This window comes from Trichoplusia ni, chromosome 3 (genome assembly GCF_003590095.1).
Source record: "Trichoplusia ni isolate ovarian cell line Hi5 chromosome 3, tn1, whole genome shotgun sequence".
NCBI lineage: Eukaryota > Metazoa > Arthropoda > Insecta > Lepidoptera > Noctuidae > Trichoplusia > Trichoplusia ni.
The window spans coordinates 7952407-7975043 of NC_039480.1; the positions used below are offsets into that span (position 1 = coordinate 7952407).

The 22637-nt window shown below is 36.2% G+C and overlaps 4 protein-coding genes across 7 annotated transcripts; all 4 read right to left on the reverse strand.

Moving 5' to 3' along the window:
* Window positions 1-80: 80 nt before the first annotated feature.
* LOC113491742 (sulfotransferase family cytosolic 1B member 1-like) lies at window positions 81-4669 on the reverse strand. Its single transcript, XM_026868891.1, has 7 exons — window positions 4548-4669; window positions 2281-2415; window positions 1551-1650; window positions 1075-1415; window positions 734-828; window positions 441-621; window positions 81-253 (listed from the first exon to the last, which is right to left on the reverse strand). Exons 1-7 carry the CDS (start codon window positions 4630-4632, stop codon window positions 141-143), a joined length of 1050 nt encoding a protein of 349 aa, XP_026724692.1. The 5' UTR covers window positions 4633-4669; the 3' UTR covers window positions 81-140.
* LOC113491743 (sulfotransferase family cytosolic 1B member 1-like) lies at window positions 81-13991 on the reverse strand. 3 transcript variants are annotated; one of them, XM_026868893.1, is made up of 8 exons: window positions 12976-13991; window positions 12128-12262; window positions 11441-11540; window positions 11006-11325; window positions 10805-10899; window positions 10513-10696; window positions 10083-10176; window positions 81-159 (listed from the first exon to the last, which is right to left on the reverse strand). In XM_026868893.1, exons 1-8 carry the CDS (start codon window positions 13058-13060, stop codon window positions 141-143), a joined length of 1032 nt encoding a protein of 343 aa, XP_026724694.1. In that variant the 5' UTR covers window positions 13061-13991; the 3' UTR covers window positions 81-140. The 3 variants fall into 3 exon arrangements, with proteins under 3 accessions (XP_026724694.1, XP_026724693.1, XP_026724695.1); XM_026868892.1 differs by lacking the exons at window positions 10083-10176; window positions 10513-10696; window positions 10805-10899; ... (2 more) ...; window positions 12128-12262; window positions 12976-13991 and adding exons at window positions 5742-5835; window positions 5927-6107; window positions 6324-6418; ... (2 more) ...; window positions 7742-7876; window positions 8318-8481; XM_026868894.1 differs by lacking the exons at window positions 81-159; window positions 10083-10176; window positions 10513-10696; ... (3 more) ...; window positions 12128-12262; window positions 12976-13991 and adding exons at window positions 5673-5835; window positions 5927-6107; window positions 6324-6418; ... (2 more) ...; window positions 7742-7876; window positions 8318-8482.
* An 89-nt stretch (window positions 13992-14080) lies between these two features.
* LOC113491744 lies at window positions 14081-17195 on the reverse strand. The gene is made up of 2 exons (XM_026868895.1): window positions 17191-17195; window positions 14081-14850 (listed from the first exon to the last, which is right to left on the reverse strand). The coding sequence occupies exon 2, from the start codon at window positions 14729-14731 to the stop codon at window positions 14174-14176; it is 558 nt and encodes a 185-aa protein (XP_026724696.1). The 5' UTR covers window positions 14732-14850; window positions 17191-17195; the 3' UTR covers window positions 14081-14173.
* Window positions 17196-19145: 1950 nt separating this feature from the next.
* LOC113491745 lies at window positions 19146-20704 on the reverse strand. Of its 2 annotated transcripts, XM_026868897.1 has the most exons (3): window positions 19875-20704; window positions 19653-19673; window positions 19146-19405 (listed from the first exon to the last, which is right to left on the reverse strand). In XM_026868897.1, exons 1-2 carry the CDS (start codon window positions 20348-20350, stop codon window positions 19670-19672), a joined length of 480 nt encoding a protein of 159 aa, XP_026724698.1. In that variant the 5' UTR covers window positions 20351-20704; the 3' UTR covers window positions 19146-19405; window positions 19653-19669. The 2 variants fall into 2 exon arrangements, with proteins under 2 accessions (XP_026724698.1, XP_026724697.1); XM_026868896.1 differs by lacking the exon at window positions 19653-19673 and having other exon boundaries at window positions 19875-20606.
* Window positions 20705-22637: the final 1933 nt, after the last annotated feature.

The window sequence follows — 22637 nt, forward strand, 5'->3', positions numbered from 1 at the left end:
TTTAAAATTATTAAGCTCTAATCATCGTAGCAGTATTATACTGTGTTCTAGTTGCAGTTTACGAAATAAAACACCAGATCTTCAATAAAACATTAAAATATTTATTATACACTTAGACAGGTTTAAACAAATTTGTTGCTTCACTTATGAGTCGGGAACCTCAGGTCTGTGTCTCGCAGGTTGTCCGCTATCCATTTCTCCGCTTGCTGTGTCATCTCCTCGTCGAAGTAGTCGCGCCAACCGCCAGATTTACCTGTTGAAGGAAAAACATAGTATTACATATTGTGAGGCAAAACATAAGCCAAGAAAAAATGGTCAACTCTTCGTAAATTACTAAACGTTTACGTTTGTATCATCCATTGTCACTTTTCAGTGTACCTACATGATAAATTGCGAGCTACAAATACAGCCAGTTTAAAACAAATTGGATCTAGATTTACCTTTCCTAATAAAAGTTTCGTTGGCGTCAAACATTCCAGTATCCCTCAATTCCTCGTTGTTAACCGATTTGTTGTTCTTAAAGTTTTTGATGTTGAGGTGGTCGCAGAGGCCTGCGATTTGCTCCTTAGTAAATGTTTTGCCGAAAAACTCTCCGATACGGCGGATAGCTGCGGGCATGTCCTGAAAATAATGCGTAGAAAAAGTTACATATCTCTTTTATACTCGTAGACCAAAACAAGTGCTCTGGACTTTCTCAGATGTTTTTAGATGCGAACTTCTTTTCTTTACTCACTTTAGTTACATCCTCGTAGAATAAGAACAGCATGTTCGGGTGATGTCTCAGGTTCCAAGCTTCTTTCAGGTGCTCAAAGAATGGTGTCAACGAGACTGAAAAATAAAACAACAAAAATAATGAGACAGGTATTCCACAGACCAAAGAGTCCAGCGTTTTTTTGCCAATAGAAGAGCAGGATTACGTGAAGAAATTTTTTAAAATGAATTAAATGGTGGTGGTTTTAATTAATTGGATGGTATGTGAGTAAAAAAATAGGATTAATTAATCAATTGTCGAGATCTGAATACTTTCCTATAAAAAAATACACCTTGTATTTTTTTTACCAAGATTTTACTAACACAAGCCCTTGTGGAAAAGGTTCCAAAACTCTTTGAATCCTCCTGAGAACTGCTGCATTTTGAAAAGCAAGCTGTGGTGATAACAGGACACTGCCACGTCCTTGGGTTCCCTCGCGATGTACACCACCTTCGCGGTCTCCAAGACCTTCGGCGGCAGGAAAGACATCGGCAAATGAGTCTTTATGAAGCGTGGTGAGGGAGTCTTCGCCAGTTTCTTAGTCGCTGGTATTTTGAACATTTCCGCGATCTTCAATAAATTTGATGGGTCGAAATTCGGATCAGTCTTCTTCATGTTTGCAATGAAAATATCCCTTTTTTCATAGTCAATGAACATGAATTCTCTGTAATCATTTCAAGAATTTAGAAAATCACTTTAGGAACGATAAGTACTTTTTGACAGCAATGATCAAAGTTATGATTAATTAATACGCCTATTTAAAGGCAAGTGAAAGGTAGGAGGTATCAAAATTACTTACTCCAAGAAACTGTATCTGGCGACGAGTGGTATAGACTTTGCCTTCTCATAATCGAAGTCATTTAACAACAACCAGACGAGTTCCTGAGTCATTGTCGTGCCTGAAAAAATGTTTCATTTTGTTTTTAGTTGTTTCGTAAAGCAATGACTTTCCTGAAATGTTGGTTTTAAGTATAGGTGATCTTGTAAAATATTTGCGATTTTGATACTAGGATTATATTACTAATAGCAGGAGTTGGGAAATCTCAAACGATATCTAATTTATATCGTATCTTTTAAACGATTCCGTGTGCCGCGGGAGTTTTTCAAAACAAAGTCAAATTTACAAAGACAATAAAAAAATAATATATATATATTTATTAAAAACATAGTTCACATTACTTAATACATATGTACGTATACAAATGACTCAGATGTAAAACCAGTAAAAATATCTTAATAGTTATAATCATAGGAGTTGAGTTAATCTACACCAAAACAAAATAATATACGAGAAGGATGGTCTAAAGATAATATAGGGACACCCGAACTCGGTTTGTTTTAAACCTGTGTTTGTCGTAACAAGTTAATCAAAACAAGTATTCGTCGATCACATGAAAGCTAGTTTTACACGAGGATCGAACCCTAAGTTACGCGTAGTGCCATCAAATGTTTAACAGTCTAGGAATCTTACGCGTGTGCCATCAAACATTAGCACTCTAGCTCAGAGAGCTTTGTTCGATTTTACTAACCGGATCGTTGGTAACTAGCGACAAACACGTCGCTAGGTCTGAGGGGCATGTTGTAGACGTTCTCAGCATCGCGCAAGTAGGGCTTGAAGATCAGGTAGCCTTTGGGACCCACACGTACGTACTCGATGGGGTTGGCTGAAATACGAAGAAAAAGTCACTTTTAAACATGTGTTTGTTTGAAGTAGGTACTTTTTAGATTGGATATAAGATAGATTTGCCAGTTTACTATCACTATACATTCAAGTAATAACCACGATGTTAACGAAATCTTTCTTCATTTATTGTACTATAATTTATGAGGACCGACATTACACAAACAACAAGGCTGAGTAAACTCCACCGTGAACTTACTTAATATACCTATCTCTATCTGTATTTTATATCAATAGACACACTGATTGATAGAACAGGGTTTAAACAGCGTCGTTATCATATCATTATTCAAATAATGTACTTCAACAGAGGCAGTCTTTACTTTCCGCAGCAACTTTGCCTACGTAAACATTAATCTGATCTGGATGGATATTATGAATCTATGACTTAGTAGAGACAATTAGACATATTTAGTTCTAAATAGAAAATAGTGCTCCCTACTGATAGATTCATCAAAATCATCAAAATTTTAATTCCTGACCACTTGGCGGTGTACTGATTTTCATTGTTCCCTCATCACATTTTCTTCCATATATCCATTTCTGCCTACTTCTTCAGATAGTTTATGTATTTCCTCTGCCTTCTAAAGTTGTTCCTTATGAGTAATGGCACTGTAAGCTAGGCGAGTATTGTTTCCTAGCCTCTTCTCCATATTATTTTTTATTACCTTGTCTTGGTTAACCTTAAACATAATAGGTAACTCAATAATATTTGACATAAGATGTACGTAGGTAATTATAATCAAAAGAAGTGTGACGTAATAGTGACGTAGCCTGCACCTTGTACTCCGAATCGGAAGATATAACTTTCCCCATTCTGATACCATTATACTTAGATAGTTATTATTTTTATCTACACATTTATCGTAATAAAACTTTCCTTTCACGTTTGTCAGATATTGGATTAGTAAGTGTTTATATGATCAAGGTAAAGGTACAGAATATGGGCGGGTCCAAGATAATATTTGTCAAGATTATCTAAACATGTATTACTATCTGAGATTACAGGATTTGTTAATATCAGTTTATATCGAACTTGTCGAATCATGTTTATTGTGATAACTGAAATTTCGGGTGCAAAACAAAACTGACTGGACTCCCGGTCAATAACAGACTAGAATGTAATTTCCTAATTTCAATTTCCCAATTTACCCTAAAATTATAAAATGCGCATTCATAATTCGACCCGCTTAAAACAAGTCTTGTATCTTTGCTTCTAGAGCGTTTACCATGGTCAACCTAAGTTTGATTTTCTATCAACCCAAAGGCATTATTAAAAGTATGTACAGATCTGTCAAAATTGATTATATAAAACCTACTAAAAGATAGGTACAGCTTGTGGGATACATTTGTGTTTGAAAATTGTGCATTTCGCTTGGATGGTTCAAGGTTCGATGGCGGGCAATGGCGGCGATGACGAGCAAATACGTCTAATCTCAAGATACTGCGATACCCCCCGGGTTTTATCACAATATCTGTTTTAGTGTTTTTTAATTTGTTTATTATCGCCAATAAAAAAGCATTTCAAAATAATCGACATTCGACCTGACTGATAAAATTGGATTAGTAAATTAGCTGTGCTACTGATACGAGTTATTTAACAGCAATGACTTTTTAAATTGTGAAGATCATCAACAACAAAAATATAAAAGAGATTTTAGAATTTCGTTGGAAACTTTTGTCTGTACTACGTCATCTTTCGTAATGTTCTAATGTTTTGTCATTTCCTCGTCATGTCGGCAATCAATAATTCTTTCTTGGAATTCTAGGGATGTTTTTATTAAATACAAGAATAACTATTTGGTAAACATAGGTAAACGTACCTACATTAAGTGCTGGGAATTATACATTTTTAAATTATATATTTTAATTGCTTTAAGTAAAGTTTAAGTAAAGTTTAATTAAAGTGAGAAAACCTATTTTTTCAGCGTGGTAAAAACTGACACACTAACTACGCCAAAAGAAGAAGGTTTAGTTTTTAAGATTTTTTGTTAATAAAACCAGCCATGTCAAAGAATTTAGAATTGCAGGAAGCTCTACTTGCATTGCTAAATAGTGATTTATGTTTTAAAATCTAATTAAAAAACAAAAACAGCTAACAAAAGAAATATATACCTGCTATAGTCTTCTCAACCAACTCTTTGTCTTCTCCTTCCAGTTCGGAGTACGAGTACGGGAAAGGCACAATTTGTTCCGCCATTGTCAAAGAACAAATACCGAATAAAAAGATAATAACATTTAACAATGAAACCTAGCTTATCACTTGATATTTATATATAAGACACGCTTATTGTTTTCGTAGTGACGATACTTCGAGAAATCGATCAATCGATATTTTTATATAGGTATTGATTATTACAGAAATCAGAAATGTTTCGAATATAACGATTGAAACTTCTTATTCGTTATAAAATATGAAAACGTTTACGTTAAAAATATGCTCGCAGTATGTGTTTTCAGGCTAATTATGGAAAGTAGCAGCATCCATGCATAGGTTGTAATTGATAGGTTTTTCGAGTTTTTTAATTATTTTATAAAGTTGATTGAGACCTGTACCCTAAAACGCTTTTTTTTAATAGAAACTTTTTCTGTGCCAAATGCTCAGTTAGTGTCTGTGATATTGTTTGTACATAAGTATGTTTTGCCCAATAGAAAATTAAAGACAGGTTTTACAAAAGCAGTAAATATCACGTAATTATACTCAGCTTATCGATTATATTTAGAGTAAGAGTCTTGCTTATCGATTAGGCTATCGATTTTTAAGTACACAAAGTTTGATATATCTCAAGAATAACAAAAAAACTGTTCAAGTTGTAGACAACACTGATAGTGGAGTAAAAACCGTAAAAAATATCGTCGGTCTAGTCACCTAGTGGCTAGTGGCGTTGACTGCTATACCGGAGGTTGTGGGTTCGATTCCCACCCAGAAGTAATGTTTGTGTGACGAGCACGATCCTTTGCCGTGTGAGAAATAAATAAGGATGTTTATTAGTTATCTAGTAGTAGTCATAAGACAAGCTTTGCTCAGTTTGAGACAACATAGTGTTGTATAAAAGTAATGGAATTAGTAGTAAAGGATTATTATATTTTAGTAGGTACTAAGAGGATCCAGAGATTAGATCTATAACAGCTAGGTGCAAATTAAAAAAATATGTTTATTTTTTTAAAGGTGCAAATTAAAAAAAAATGTTTATTTTTTTAATTGCACCTAGCGTTAAGAATAGATAACACAATATTATAAAAAAAAAATAGCATTTATTTCAGAAGAAAAATTCAGTGTCTTTTAAGACTTTTTACATAGTTGGGAACCTCAGGTCTGTGTCTCGCAGGTTGTCCGCTATCCATTTCTCCGCTTGTTGTGTCATCTCCTCGTCGAAGTAATCGCGCCAACCGCCAGATTTACCTGATACAAATACATTAATTTTAAGAAGCAACCCTTACTGCAACATAACGAAACAGAATAATATATGGCATGATGAATATATTTCACTAACCCTTTCGAATGAATTTTTCATCTTTAGCGAGCAAACCACAGTCCTTTAAGTCTTCCATATTAACAGATTCGTTTTTCCTGAAGTTTTCAAAGCTCAGGTGGTCCCTCAGACGAGACATTTCTTCAGGGCTCGGATCTTTGCCCAGGAAGTCCGCAACGCGCCGCACGACCGACGGCATGTCCTGAATTAGAGTAAAAAGTTAAATGTTTGAGGTACAATGTACCTTCTTATTTCGAGGCTACGATAATTATATATTATTAAAAAAAATGACCCTCACACTATGACTTCAATCCTTGTGTCGCGGGGATTTCACAAACAATCAAATCACATGCAGAATTAAAGACACAGAAATATTATGTACATAAGGACGGAACATAAATTAACAAATTTCTTAAACCTTTGAAAGATTTTCATAAAACAAGAACAACATGTTTGGGTGATTCCTCTTTTCCCATGCCTCTTTAACGTGCTCGAAGTATGGAGTCAATGTGACTGAAACATGATAATTACATTTTTACAGTTTATTTTTTACTACAACCGAGAACAATTGCAATTAACGAATGATTAAGTACTTACACAAATCTCTGATAAAAAGATTCCAGAATTCTTTGAAAGTGCCTGAGAAATCTAGCACTTTGAATAGTCTGGAGTGGTGGTACGAGGACACGGCGACGTCCCTGGGGTCCCGAGCTACGTATACTACCTTCCCATTATCCAGCAGGGTTGGAGGCAGCAGCGACAGAGGCAGGTGCGACTTGATCATGCGAGGAGATGGCGTCGAGAGCAGCAAATTTGTCACCGGCGTGGCAATTTGCTCCAAAATCTTTAAAGCCGTTTCGTCATCAGAAATGTTTTTTCTACAATAGTCTTTCCAATCCTTACTGAAGAAGAAGAAAATACTGAAAATATAAAAAAATACTTGAAATTGTAACTCTTGTTCAACATTTATCATTATGCATAAGGTTTTTTAAATATCGTTTTGTTGTTTTAATGTCATAGCAACCGACTTACTCTAAAAATGGGTATCTGTGTAGGAGTGGAATAGCCCTGGCTGTCTCGTAATTCAAATCATTTGCTAGCAGCCAAACTAACTCCTGAGTCCAGGTCGTTCCTGTAACGTGACATTGAATATGTATCGAAAATGCATCCTATTTCGACATGCCACATAAGATTCAATTATAACAATTTAATTAGGTAGATAGATACCTGTCAATGGAATAAATATTTTGCGTATTTAAAATAAATAAGTTATTGATTAATCACGTTTACTAAATATTTAATACTGTTAAACCGTCGGAAAAACAATCCTCTAATATTGAGTTTATTTTGTATATCCCTGACAATCTATTCTTACAGTAACTACTGCATGGCATTCCAGGAATCTAAACAAACCTCTGAATGTACAATTTACTAATCCCTATCCCTACTTAATATTATAAATGCGATAGTAACTCTGTCTGTCTGTTACGCTTTCACGTCTAAACCACTGAACTGATTTTAATGAAATTTGGTACAGAGATAGAGTTGACCTTGAGAAAGAACAAAGGATAGTTTTTATCCCGGACTTTTGAAGAGTTCTCTTGGAAACGCGATATAACCGACCTGGACGCGGGCGAAGCCGCGAGCGAACAGCTAGTCTATTATAAGGTGAATACAAAACACTGAAATGTATGGAAATTAAATTACGTTTCGATCAATCGCGTGATTTATACTTCTCAATTTTCTATCATCTTCAAAAACTTTAGGAATGCCACTTGGGTAGGTGAATTAAGCTGCGGAAAAGAGACAACTCTTACTAAGGATTGAACAAATAACCTGATCTCTGGTAGGTAAGCACGAAAATGTCGTCTTTCCTCAGGGGCATATTGTAGATGTTCGCTGCCTCTTCCAAGTACCGCCTCTGTATCTTGTACTTCTTCGGGCCCACGCTGATGTAGTCTACGTACGGACCTGGAATGTTTAGAATTGACTGGAGTCAAGAATATCATGTATTTATGCTTCATACTATCCTTTTTTTAATTGATTATCCTTTTACTGATTCAGTGCGCACTTGTAAGTACTTCAGCTGTGTGAGTTGGTAGTCTCGTCTCTTACAAAGAATTTACGAAAATACCGATGGGACATTTAAATGTTTACTGAATTAAACTACAAATATTTCTGACCTTTATGGCAACCTACGGGGAACCTCATTAGACCCGACTCATGGATTTTCTAACATGAGTTAACCTACACTAATGAAATTAGGGAGCAATTTACAAAATTTTCGTCGTCGTTATTTAAATTAGATTTTTCAGAGTATTGACTACTGAGATAGAATGTAGGGATATTTAAACGATATTGAAATATGTGTAGTCGAGATTATTTTAGTAGAAGTCAGAAAAAAATACTTACATTTGAACAATTTCTGTATTTCATGTCTCTCTTCTGGTTTCAACTCCTCGTATTCAAACGGAAAATTTAATTCACCTTTCCCCATTATAATATTAATTATTTAGTCAAGAGTCAGGTTGTACGTTCTGATCGCGAACTGTTTCAACACTAATCGCCTTGAATGCGCGTTAGGTATATACTGTGATAACGGCTTATGAAAAATAAACACGATACCTATCTTTATTATGCACATGATTCGCACAGTTTCTCTTGATATCCATATTCAGGGTGATGTAAAATATTTAGTCAAGTACTCTGCCGCCAGTATGTGGAGGTGGACCAATATTCCATTAAGTTATCTAAGAGCATTCCCGGCTAATCATCCCTTTCAACAATAAATAATATTTGTTCATCTATTATCAGGCTATGATGCTACGTGCAATATGTATTAACAGACACGTAATACTTGTAGGATCTGATGTTTTTCGTCGGGGATTGAAAAGAGCTCAGTGATGCAAGTTTAGCTCAGCTAATAATAAGAAGGACTAAAACAGGCTGATCGCTAACCTTCACCAGTTGAAGTGACGCTGATATGTTTATGTAAGTCTTACAGGAGCTAAGCGTTTATTATTTGATTAGTTAAAACAACGTTTATCTATATTAAACATACATGAAAAAGGGAGGCATAACGCATGTGAATTGGTTACTGTGACAAATTTTGAAAAAGCACTGTAATATAGTCAGGTGTTTATTTTATACCCCACTGAATTATTTATTTCCTCCAAATAGTATTTACTTATTATTAAATAGAAAAACACGGACACAGGACGTGTGCATTGTCAATGTGTAGAAGTATGTACATACGTCAATTAAATATTCTATCAAATTATTTATACACGTACAGTAAGCACGCCGCATCCCGAAATAAATTAATTTGAAAATCCTTTTCCTCTTGATAATACTCATAATAATCTAATAGTCGCAATATACCAATTAGTTTTATGACCAACAATAAAATATGTCATAAAAGTTTATAGAAAATTCTGCCATTAAAATAATTAGTTACGTATTGTCAAGGATTTCATGAAAATAGTTTTTTACAAATAAATGATGTAGTATTAGTTTGTTTAATTGGTTACTAACACAGAAGCTTTTATATTCCGAAACACGGCAGACCCAGTACTTCGAATCAGACACGAAGAAATCCGCGCCATATAGAATTCAGATAAAATATCGCAAATTTATATTACAGAAATACAATATTTTAATTATAATAATACAAAAAAGGTGTACAATGATTGTCTACCTATAAGCTACCGCATCTAACTTTCTTCAAATTTTATTGTTACAACTATCAAATTGTAACAACTATTATGACTATGAATCCAAAACCTTTCCATTCCAGTGGGTTGAATCTAAATTCAACCTCAAGTTATTGATTACTTTATTGTTCAAGACGATGCTTATTACGAGTATGTCGAAGCACCTATGTACGTGATGAAAAAGAATAAGTAAATATAGATAATGCATGATGTAAAAGCACTTTTATATCAGGTAGTTATTACCTACATTTATAGAAGATAACAAAATTTGTTCATGTCAAGCATGGATCGAACCGTATCGCTTGTCGTCGTTAGCAATTCGCAGAGATCTTAACCTTTGGACCGGCCGGTTATCAGTCAGCGCCTGTATAAAATCTGTTAAGATTTAGTTAACCAGCAACATTGCTTTTAAAATAGTATAAGTATGAATTCGTTATTCGATGTTTGCTTTCTCATTCGGGAACCTCAGGTCTGTGTCTCGCAGGTTGTCCGCTATCCATTTCTTTGCTTGTTGTGTCATCTCTTCGTCGAAGTAGTCGCGCCAGCCGCCCGCCTTACCTGATACACGAAACATCCTTTATTTTTCTCTTATTAAGATATTGGTCTAGCAAACTTAGCAACGTATATCTTAAAACCAAACTGTAGTATTCTTGAATTACTCGTTGTCCTAGCCTTTTCCCAACTATGTTGGGGTCTGATTCCAATCTGAACTGATTCAGCTTATTACCAGTGTTACAAGGAGCGACTGCCTATCTGACCACCTTAACCCAGTTATCTGGCAACAAGACACCCCTTAGTTAGACAAGATATCTCTTTATTAAATTAATGTCTTTAAAAATAACTTCTGAAATAGAAGATCTACAAAGTTAGTGAAAAAGACAATATTTCGTCCACCCTTTCTAATATAAGGTTGTTCTCCGTCATTGAGAAGGCCTAGTTCGTCCATGATTTCGTAGTTCACCGCTTTGTTTTTGCGAAAGCTGTCGATGCTCAGATGTTTGGTGAGGCGAGCCACTTTGTCTTCAAGGCAAGGTTTGTTGAGAAACGACGCCACCCGCCGGATCACAGATGGTAAGTCCTGGACACATTTACAATAAGAATTTAGTTTGAAAATATATTTTTCTGGAACTTCCTTTACTATTATGTTACACATGTTATCTTATATTTCATCAGACGTCATAAATACCTGAACCATATCTTCGTAGAATAAAAACAACATATTAGTGTGATGCCTCATCGCCCATGCTTCTTTTACATTCTCGAAGTATGGTGTCCAGTAAACTAAAAATAAAAAAAGCCGACTAAACAGTTGAAAACTTCAAAAAGTTTAACGTTAAAATGTGGAATATCTGAAACTTATACATATGCCTGACAATTAATTTCTTACTTGAGTTTTGCATGAAGAAGTTCCAGAACGTTTTCATGTCTCCTATGTAACCCAGCAATCGGTGAAGTCTGTTCATGTGGTAGAACGAGACAACCACATCCCTGGGGTCGCGAGCCACGTACACCACTTTACCAGTTTCCATCAGAGATGGGGGGAGCAGGGATAAAGCCAGGTGGGTGTAGATGAAGCGCGGAGAGGCTGCATTTGACAGCCTTGTAGTGCCTGGCTGCGTTATCATTTGGATAAGATTCATTTTTGTTTCCTCTTTAGTTTCGCTCATGATTCTGTCAATTAGTTCTGGATGCACGAGCGTGGGAAATCTGAAAACGTTTTCATAACTTTTTGAAAGGAAACTGCTGACGCGGCTTTTTGTCTTGAATTTGCTTTAATAAAATATCTTTATATATTCAAAAGTTCTCATTACTTAATACTTACTCCAGAAACATAAACCTTCCGACTAGCGGTATGGTCACTGATTTTTCGAAATCCCAGTCGTTAGCTACAATCCAGACCAGCTCTCGAGTCAATGTCGAACCTGCAATAGGTTAAGCCTTTCAGTATATCCTAAATCTCTTATGATTCACCATAATTATGATTAAAAATATCTTACGAAGCAAGAAACTTAAACCTTTTTGGTGAAATCAGACGAGGGAAATCAAATTTGATGTAATTTCGTAATGTAAGCCAGTTTATGTAATCAAATGACATATTATGATGCATTTTTTGCAGATCATCATTATAAACATGATAATAAACTTCTAATCTGTGCTTATGTGTCATTAAAACATTTTTAAGGTCATGCGGGATTACCACATAAACCTTGAAAATTTTCTACTTACTTTTTACGCAATAGCTGATAACAGTTTATAAAATTGTAACCACAAACAGATGTGAATATTCGAAATGTTTCTCTAATCTTGATTAAAATTCTTCTATTTATTAACACGGATTGAATAGAAAGTGCTGGTAGCCAATAAACAAGTTTCAGATAGTCGAATTAGCTCACGAAGTGTGATTTTAGTCTCGTGAAGCATTATTACTAAGAAGATATTAAAAAATCTAAATATTCTGGTCGGTATCTAGTACACAAAGTTTTATAGACAATATTGAACCTTGCATTACCTGATCTGGGGTAACTAGCGACGAATACGTCACTCGCTCTTATTTGCATGTTGTAGATATTCACAGCTTCATCCTTGAAAGTTTGCGGGAAAAAATAGCCCTTAGGTCCCACGCGTATGTAGTTTTTGTGCTCGTCTGTTGATAGACAAACTATTTTATTTGCATCGCAATTCGCAGTTACATTATATTTTTAAGGGGAACTTGGAGATAGAACTTGGAGTTCTTTTCGACCTACGACGTTCCGATGAGATCTTTTAGCATTATTAGCCTACATTTTGGAGCCTTTCGATCCTTTTACGAAATCAATTCACCACGTATCAAAATATTGAGAAATGAAGTGGATAGAAAACCAACGGATAGTTCGTAAGGTTAATATAGTCATAACTTGAAAGGCACCTAAATAGAACACGACGTTATTTGGAAACCGGATGTTGGGTACAACTTTTAATGACACGAAATTTAAGAACCACGCAAATTGAGAGGAAATCAGAAACTAACTGGTTTTATTGGGCACGTTGTTGCGAAAGGACGAAGAAAATCAAGGGTAACTGACTTAGATCGATAGATGAGTGGTACCGAGTCGTCGCCACTCTAAAACCTCTGTGCGCGACTTGTCGCGGGTTCGATCCTCACTTAGGATAAACTTTTATGTACACAAAGAATGCTTGTCCCGAGTCTTTGTCTTTGTGCATGTGACTTGAATATTTTTCTAACTCCCGCTACACAAGTACTAAATTCCTTAATGCAGAAGTCGTTTAAAAATAAAGTAAAAAAGGTACATCGTAGTTCAATGACGCATAATTGTACAAAATTATCTTGTTACAAAAATTATTTCAAAACTAACTTACTTCTGAAGTACTTGGCTAGTTCACCAGCCAAATTGGGCTCTACATCTTGTATTTCCCAGGGGTAGTCTTGCTTAACTGTATCCATGTCAAATCACTCGAGTATAATGGCGACAATGATTGAAGAATCAATTGTATCTAGTGTTTTCTGCGATCGCAGACAAATAGTCTTACTGATAAAACGATTTGTTAGATCAACATTAACCGCTGAATGTCGGATGTGGGTGTTTTGATAGGTTTAGTAGCCTGGGAAATTCGATTCAAATAGGAATGGTATCAAAAGTACTGGTAGTAATTAAGTAAATTGTTTCATTTAGTAAATGTAAATGATTTCTGAATCTATAACATACGTTTAAAACTTTTGGTGTTAAAATATCGTGAACTAGCTATTGCCCTGCAATGCAAAAATAGTCCCCCGGGAACATAAATACTATCCAATTTGTTAATCATGTCCATGACATCTGTTCAGTGATGTTTGTGTGAAACAGGAACAATCATCCATACGTATAAACTTTAGCGTTTATAGTAGGATGAACTAACCTTACTAAGTACTACGTAAATATTGTATTGCTCAGTATCAATAATATTTTAATAATATGTTCCGATACAACGACAGGGTTAAGTTCGAGTGAACGAACCTTATGTGCCACTATCTTGATAATTGATAAGAGCACAATACAACGTAGGTAAGCAGTTTGTTAGTACACAAAAGTAACGGCGAACTTATATAGCGGAGTATATAAGTATGTTTGTTTTTATTGTGTAGTATGTTTGAGGTAGAAGAAGTTTTCTCATTGATAAACTTATGTTTTGTAGGGACAAGGAATGATGCGAGTAGATGTCAAGGATCATACAAAAAGGTTTGACTTTGTTTAATTTTATCTAATGAATAACCACTTACTGTTGATAAAATAATACACCTCTAAGTAGTGTTGTCATTGTGGTTACATGATGTTAGTCATCCATTTGAATAATTTTGTAAATGAGCCACTGATAGCTCATGAATTTAATTTGGGATTTTATTTAAAATGGACTATAATATATATGTAGACATTTTGTTAATCTTATCAGTTCGTTATTAATGTACACAATAATTGAAAACACACCATGTAAGAAAAAGGACTATATTTATAACAAATAAATAATTACATGGCAACCTTAAAGCTAAATAAATTAACTAAATCTACTTGAACTCGGAGATCTATGACGGCACTACTTCTGGGGCTTTCTGTGTTTCTACTTTGTTGTCCTTGTCGTTTTCTGGCGTTGTTTCAACGATGTCTTTAGCAGGTCGGTCTACACACACGAGGGTATCGGGGTCCCGCATGCGCTCTGGCCCGCAGTTCTCCGTGGCTCCTAGAAGTTTCAGCTCGTCACGCTCCTGTGAGTCAGCTTCCAAACGGCGGCGTCCCGCAATCACCACCTCGGCTGCACGGCCGTCACCGGCAGACCTCTCGGCGGCTCCGATCTCGACGCGGTACGGCGTGCTGGGCTCAACGAACGCGTCCATCACATGAACATCAGACCTGTCCTGCAGATCATGATCGTCCCACTTGCTGTCGCTGTTGTCTTTCGAGAACATGTCGAACACTAAGTCGAGCGGCAGCTTGTTGGGAATGGCGACGAGCAGCACGACATTCTGCACGTCCGCTCGCACGTTGAATTCGCCATCCTGGCGCTGGTCGTAGGTCTCGGAGCCGGCGGGCAGGGCTGGCGCGGCGGCCGCGGTCGCGAACAGGCAGGCGAGAGCTAGGAGCATGGTGCGTGCGCGCGGCAGACGTCGCTGGCGCTGACTGCACGCTGCCTGCTCCCGCGCCGCTTTTACCAGCCTCCCGCGAACCAGTCCGCCGCCGCGCCGCGCCGCTCGAAACGAGCACACTGTAACGGTTAACACGACATGAATACTGTGTGGACCTAATTCGTCGGATGATGCCTAAATATCACTTATCAATTTAGAATGTGGTGACCAAAACAAGCGATCGACCTACGTCAACTATGCGGCAACTGGTTCCATTGTTATAATGAATATTAAATGGAGTTTTAATTACTTTCGACTTCGCTGTATCCTCTAACGTTACAATATTTCTAATTAGTGGTAAACCTATTTGCAGACAAACGAAATCAAATTTAGAACATTTTAAGTGTTTCATAACTTGCATGTGCTGAAGCTCAAATAAAGAAGGAATTTGATTAAGTACCGATTAAGTAAATCTTAAATGTAATTGCGTATAAGGAGTGAGCCTACTCAAAATTCAACAACGTGTTTTTCTTTCCCATCATAATTTTCTATTAAAATTATCGTGACATATTCGTCACATTCTAAGTAACGTTCCTAAGTGACTTGTCGTTTCGCATCGTTTTATGGAGCTGTGTCCTCGAGTGACAGTGACCACGGGTCATCGATACGATAACCGAGTTTCGCCTGCACCATACATAATGTATGTATAAAAATATGTAGATACACATATCTACATAGATGCGATAGCTACATATGACTAATGCTGCGACTGCGCAAAACATGCACTCGGAGATCAAATTATGCAGAACTACAAAATAGGTTCTATCCGTGATAAGTATAACTTCTAAAGCTTATATTTAGGTTATTATTAAAGTTTTATACTATACCATAATATTTTTGACTATAAAAACATCCAATCGATTTAACAAAAATAACTACTGAGCCACTGATTAACTTGATGAAATTTTGATGGGACTAATTGACTATATATTACGTTAATAGAATCAACAGACTCGTTGGTACCAATGCGAGGTTCTGTGGTAAAACAGAAGGACAGACGAATTGAGAATCTCTCCTTTTTGAAGCTGTTTAAAAAATGCTTTTGCAGTTGAAAAAAAATGTCCCCCTGTTTGCTGCATCTGTTGAACAGTCTCAAAAAGAGAGTAAAGGAATGTTTTCATTCCAAAAGTTGTCATAAAATTATAAGGGTCAAGTATAGAGTCCTCCGCCATGGCACCGTTATTAACCGTGCTTGGACTCCTCATTTTTTGACCTACTAAATGACTCAACTTATTCACTATCGGTAAATAAACAATGAGCATTAACCATTTATGGGGATATTTTTTGTATTGTTGTTTTTACTTTTTGTTTAGGTTTTGAATTCAATTCTAAGTTAAAAACATAGTGTTAACATATTTTCTGCATGCATTTATATAAATTCTCTTAGTTGTTTTAGTCGAATTTTGTCTGCAAAAGTTTGTCTTTTAATAATATGTAGATAATAAAATATTTTATTTTTTCATACAAAGTAAATAATTCTCAGTTCATGTTAATCTTCCCAAATATTCGTCAGTGTTTAAACAAGCTTAGTGTTATCATGTTGTTTCCACGGTTTACTATAACCCGGGCAAGTGTCAGTCAGACTCGCGACTGGTTCCGTACAAATAGGCTTAAGGGAAAACAAATCGCAAACAAACGGTTTTTGCTTCAACTCGATTTAAATTTTTAGGATATTCTGAGAAATACATCAACTGTCAGAATTTCAACTGTTCATGAGATAAAGCCTGGTGACAAGCACAAACTCAATGGGAAGACAGCGGTGCTTCAGATTTCTACTATTGGATTCGGGACCATTAAAACAAAAAAATAGGGTCTAACTTCGAAAATGTAAATTTTGTGAGACACCAGTATAAAAAGAACTCCTTATAACGTCGAACAACTTAGGTACTTTTCCACTTCTTTGACGTCCAACATATCTTGGTTCAGAAGACCACTGCCCACAGCTACATAAAATGCCGTTGTGATGTCGTCCACTCATTACTTCCTATATAAGAGGTTAATATTTACTTAATGCTAATGATTATAAGGTAACTGTAATTCTGAAGATTGAAATCGCTGACTTGTAGTCCGTTGAAGACTTGACTGACACTGTTATTAGTTTTATATTAGGGTTCCGTTCTCAAAGCGTAAAGCTTAAGTCATTTTCTAAGCCTCCGCAGTTTTTTCGTCCGTCATCAGTTGTCCAATTGGTATCTCATGAAACGTGATTGATAGATGCAGTTTTCACAGCTGTGTTATCCGTGATATATGGCTATAACAATGAATAAATAACTAGTCTATACAAGTTGCAGAGGCAACCTTATAAGTATATAGGGTTTTAAGAGTTTTTGTTATACCAGGAACAGAAATAAATCATCTTTGAAAATTTCAACTGTTTAGCTATCTAGGTTTGTTAGATATAGGCTGGTGGCAGTACTTACAGCGAACTCTGGCTAAAGCAGTAGAAAAGACCCGGGGTGTTTTTAGTCGGTGGAAGTCCGACATATCCCCATGCCGTGCCCTCGACGTGGGTTGAAGACAATAGCGATTCACCCCTGGAAAAAAAGTACTTACAGCGAAGACTTAGTGATACCGTTGTGTTGATCCGTACTTAAAATGAAATCAAATAATACAACACCTACACAAGAGACATGATCTTTTTGCCGCTTTCAAGCATTCCCTTCTTGCGTGAGTTCGACATGATCTGTTTTATATTTCCTTCTTCTGCCTATTCCATTTGATTTTCCAACCTATCTTGCGATGAGTTAATTTTTCGTCAGCCAACTGCATATTTTAAGCGAACAGAGAGGCGATTATCTTGAGTCCAGAGCTGTAGGTTAAAGGTAAGTAGGTTATCTCCTCATTAATACTGGCCTATTGTTAATATATGAGGACATCGCTAAATTAAGTGCATTTCGAGCATGTTTTGAGAATTTTCAGAACGGGTTGCTCAGTTTTTCGGTGCAACGGTTGTTATAGAGAAAGTTAATATGAATAAGTATAGATGCAACGTTGCCCTTCTCTGGTTTTGTTTTTAATATGCCAAGCTTTTTGTAATCTGAGTAGGTATTCAATATTTATACAAAACTTAACAAATTACTATGCGTCCCATCCCAGTAAAACGAAATTGCATAACAGTGGCCAGTTTTTTTTTATGGAAAGACTCGAATTTTGGTACATATGGAAGGATAAAGGCAGACCTTTTACCCGCAGTAAAAGCGGGATAGTGGCTCCACTTTTTGAAATAACAATTTTATATAAAAAAGATCATGAATTAGGCTAGTTAAGTCCTTTAATTTATGTTTAACTGTGGTTTGTATTTTTGGCCCTACAAATTATGGATTTTGCAAACCGTTGGATTTTATGGAACTCCTACATTTCATGTATTTTTTCATATCTTGTTTGGATAAAGTCTAACTTCTTTTACCAAACTTTAACGATTGATTCCGATTGAGAGATTGTGGACGGCCGCCCCGATCGCCAGCTAATAGAGGCTGGATGTGAAATTAGAACGCATGAAGTAGGAAACGAGTTGTTTTTACTGTCTACCTAGATCAAGTATTACTTGTCTCATAAAGAGATGTCAACTCGCGATGTAGATTGCGGTCAATGAACCCAAATTACTGATACTTAAAGTATTCTTCAGTAAGTTTCACTACTTTTGAAGATTTTTTAATGTGTATATTGAGAAGTTTTGCTGAAAATTATTTGTGTGAATACTCACACAAATAATTTTCAGCAAAACTGTTTCTACTTTTATACAAAAGTAGAAACAGTGTTTTTGGATAACAATATTTTTAGTTTAAAAAGGGGTTAGGTTCTGCCTTGGACATAAGTTAAAAAGCTTAGAAAATGGAGAGGAATGGAAACCAGGTTAAAAAAATTAAAAAAAAATCTTCAACCCGCCAATGATGCAAGCGATGTGAATTGGTGACAATACTTGGCTATTCTCTACATTTGAAGTTGCCTTTGCCTTTGACCAAACATGAATGCAACAAAAATATCAAAATACCTTATAGATATCTAAAAGTCGATATTAAATGTATATTATATGGCTAGATAGTTTATCTAATTTAAAAGTTATAATTTAATGGCTCGAAATAATTGTAAATATTTTACATAAAATTAAGAGTATTCCTTAGCTGAAATTCAGATCAACAAGTAAAACACTTATTGATGTGAGTTGCATGCAACAAAAACTGTTACAGTGTCAAAGTTCACTCTGTGTTACAGTTACTCATCTTAACGAGAAGTCTGATTTTGACTGCAGCAACAAATTGTTTCTTTAGATAATTATCCTAGATAGCTAACTGCTTAAAATCAACTTGGAAATAACTGAACACATAACTAGAACTTTGATATGAATGATAACGGACGGTAAAAAAAAACAAGCAAATAGGGATTTTTCAATAAGAATTATTTATTTATTTTCAACGAAACAATGTACACACTTACGTACCTATAAATTAAACTTACAACTAAAATAAATGCATCATTTCATGGCTAAGTCTTATTCACATCTTCAATGATAAATCATTCGTTATACATTGAAGACAATTTTATATCATAAAACCAAGTCTAGTAGATCGTGGTCGTTAATGTTGACGAGCTTTCCTTAATAGCGGCATCAGTAAACTGGCGAGACGATTCTTCAATCTGTGAAAGAAAAAAGTGAATAAGTACATTTCTAAACGAATGACTGCCGCTTTTTCTTAATTCAAATTGGAATTCTTCAATAAAGCGTTAACTGCACTCAATTCGTTCGTCTTTTATTTAAAAAATGCGAAGTCATTGATTTTGATTGGTCTGTTTTTTCCTTATTCAAAGATATACAAACTTTTTACTTAGTCTGCTGAAATCAGGTATTTAAGAAATAGTGAATTAAACTTTACGTTTCTATTACCTGATATTTTCACGATATTATCTGGGAATAAAAGAAAAACAAAAAATATGAGATTGACTGCCGCGGATTTACGTACACAAATTTTTAACTTAGAGCCTAGATTAGATTTAGATTGCCTAGACTTTGGATTCACTTTAACGAACATAATTTATTCTCGATCATTATTTTTGGTTTTATTTACTAGGGTGTCAAATGGTATGAGGACATAAATGTATTAGTTACCTTTGTGCTTTTTCGTGTTTCCTTACAGAAGCATCTTTCTTCTGCACCTTGACATCGTCTCCGAGGCTGACATCGCTCAGCGGGGACGCCGATTCGGTTTTCACCGGTGTCTCCGGCTTGCCTTCAGCTGGCTTGTCTTCCTGAGGCTTCTCTTCTTGGGGCTTCACATCGACCGTCGGTAAGGACACTATTTGAATCGCCGGTGCGGGTGACCCAGAAGCCTGGGGTGGCTTTGGCTTTTCCTCCAACTGGCTGAAATCCAGCAGGTCTTCCATATCCCCGAGGGCGGACATGATGGACTCGGCGGGAGCCACAGCGATGACGACGCCATCGATATTGAGCCTGTAGTTCTCGGAGCCGTTTTGACGCTGGTCGTAGTGCTTCTGCGCGCAGTCGGGCGCCGGCGCGGCCAGGGCCACGCTCACCAGCACGGCCGCCAGCACCACCTCGCACACCACTCGTCTGTAGTTGACCATCGCGGAAGGTGTCTGGGGGCGCACTGAACTTCGTTGGCGGCTGTGAGACCCGCTATGTATCCATTCTCCGCTGCATCTTTTATTTATTTGCCCAGATAGCGGTACAGCCAGACGCAGCGACTAACCGCACGTCCCGCGTACTTGTCTAACTGGTATTAACACAACAGAATTGTGTAATAAATACGCAGGTATTATCCGTTATGTTAACACCAATTAAAAGTTGTTTACATATAATTCTTACAATACGCGAGCCTTTAATAGTTGAATTGATAAAGTCTTAATAAGAGCATGTTTACATTATATTTTTAGAACAATTTCAAGTTGTATAAATATAGGTGTATGGTACACTATCTTTGATGAGGCCAACGACACAACCCAATAACCCGTTAACCTTTACTATCGACCGCAAGAATTAATAGAAATGTCATGTAGCGTTAATAATTTTCGCTAATCGGTTACTTTTTATTCATCGTAAGTATTTTAATTACTTTATCTTCAAAGCTCTCTGCCATCTTGATTCATACAAAAGCTGTTCTGAGTTTATTGAATTAAATATATTTTTGGATTGAACTTCAATTCATTATTAAACGGGGTCAGGTATACGAATACAGGTGATACCATTTTGAGAGCAGTTTTAAAATATTTCTGTTTTAAATAAATCCATACCAAGTTAATGATAGGTATAAATGTTGTGAATGCACCTGCCCTAGGTCAAAGCAATTCAAATCGTTAAATACTTGTTTTGTGTGGATGCACAAAAAACGTACATCTCTAGTCTGTAGGTACTTCTTTGGATATCCTAATTAGATAGGTAAACTTGGTTAGCTTTGAAAGGAGGTTAGACATCTCACATAAAAGCTTCTGAGCCGAATTTCTTCCTTTCTAACCATCATAACGAGATAATTGTACCTCGATCAATTAATGATACATTTAGCTTCGGCACAGATCGGGAGCGGTTGCCGGCAACCTGTCGCCACACGCCAATGTGATCGAGCAGCTTTCTGCTAACTGTATCTACCACCTACTTGGACCATCGTCGATCAACGGTAAACAGATAACATTTTACTTTATTTGCCCTTTTTCTGGGATAATTATTCGAGAACCTTGAAGAAAATTTTCCATTGAATAGTTGTTTAAATTGCAGTAGGTCAAAACAATCTGCTGTACCCATAAACTTTGGAGTCTCGGTAATTTAAAATGAATAGGTATGGGGTTAGTAAAGTGTAGCATCGTAGAAATCCTTATTACTTTAAATATGAGAGATATGCTTAGGACGACGATAGTTCAGTTGTTTCTATAGAGGGTTCAGACTGGTAAGAAGCCCTGACTTTTTAACAAAGGGTTAAATGATTTGGAAACTTGAAGATTCTGCGGTACTTATCAATAAACAGACGTTAAAAACGTTGGGATTACATAGTGCATGTAATTATGTACCTACACTTCGGATGAATGTTTTAAATCAAACATAATTTCTCCGAGAGCTAGCCAACAAAACACAATCCGCTACAGAAAGTCTTTCCATTCGAGACATCTCCCACAAATCATAGTGTCAGTGGCCATTCATTTGATCTCAGTGTTAGGTCCAAGATTTCTAGACAAGAGCTCAACAAACAGGTCCAGCGCACTTTCTAGCACACTTGTTTTACGACCGTCTGACTGTCACACTTGAGGTTTTACAACGCTTTTTAATTTAGGCAACATCCCGTATGGGGCTTGTAGCATCCCACTTTTAATAATTGCTTGGAGAGATTTTGTAGAGCTGTTAGCTGAAAGGTTTTGTTATATGGATGAACTCGTTTTTGAAGAGTTAATAGGCAGATTAGGTAGTAGTAATTACTTTTGGGGATATTTTTGTTCTGGAAAACACAGGGGTAGGTATTTATCCCAATTCAATTTAAAAAGTTATAGCAGAAATCTTTTGAACTTTGATAAAAAAAATAGAGTACGTGAGTATTTTTCAAACAGTCATCTATAATTCTAAAACCATGGCATATTTATTGTTTAGATAGCTTTGCGTTTTTTTTCAAATACCTAGTTATCTATAATCCCAAAACCATGGCGTGTTTACTTAGCCGTAACCGTAAAGTTCGCCTAGATATAAACTCGTTTAAGCTTTAGAAGTAGGTAAGTGCAAAATTCATGTATTTTTATCGCCGTGACATTCTCATGCAAATCGTACTTCTTACTTGGAAGGCCGGCCATCGGCCAACGGTACCGTAGGCCGCCAAGCCACTGACTTCTATCATACATGAATTACTTAAAGAGGTAGTAAGTCTCAACTAATGTC

What these genes read in the sequence shown, in the direction of transcription:
- LOC113491742 (XM_026868891.1), bottom strand. Translation starts at nt 4,632, where the DNA reads ATGGCGGAACAAATTGTGCCTTTCCCGTACTCGTACTCCGAACTGGAA. An exon ending in CGCTAGTTACCAACGATCCG is followed by an intron (nt 1,651 to 2,280) that starts GTTAGTAAAATC and finishes ACATTTTTTCAG; the next exon opens with GCACGACAATGACTCAGGAA. An exon ending in CCTTTTCCACAAGGGCTTGT is followed by an intron (nt 829 to 1,074) that starts GTTAGTAAAATC and finishes TTTATTTTTCAG; the next exon opens with TCTCGTTGACACCATTCTTT.
- LOC113491743 (XM_026868893.1), bottom strand. Translation starts at nt 13,060, where the DNA reads ATGGATACAGTTAAGCAAGACTACCCCTGGGAAATACAAGATGTAGAG. An exon ending in CGCTAGTTACCCCAGATCAG is followed by an intron (nt 11,541 to 12,127) that starts GTAATGCAAGGT and finishes AACCTATTGCAG; the next exon opens with GTTCGACATTGACTCGAGAG. An exon ending in CTTCTTCATGCAAAACTCAA is followed by an intron (nt 10,900 to 11,005) that starts GTAAGAAATTAA and finishes TTTTATTTTTAG; the next exon opens with TTTACTGGACACCATACTTC.
- LOC113491744 (XM_026868895.1), bottom strand. Translation starts at nt 14,731, where the DNA reads ATGCTCCTAGCTCTCGCCTGCCTGTTCGCGACCGCGGCCGCCGCGCCA.
- LOC113491745 (XM_026868896.1), bottom strand. Translation starts at nt 20,350, where the DNA reads ATGGTCAACTACAGACGAGTGGTGTGCGAGGTGGTGCTGGCGGCCGTG. An exon ending in AAACACGAAAAAGCACAAAG is followed by an intron (nt 19,406 to 19,874) that starts GTAACTAATACA and finishes TTTCTTTCACAG; the next exon opens with ATTGAAGAATCGTCTCGCCA.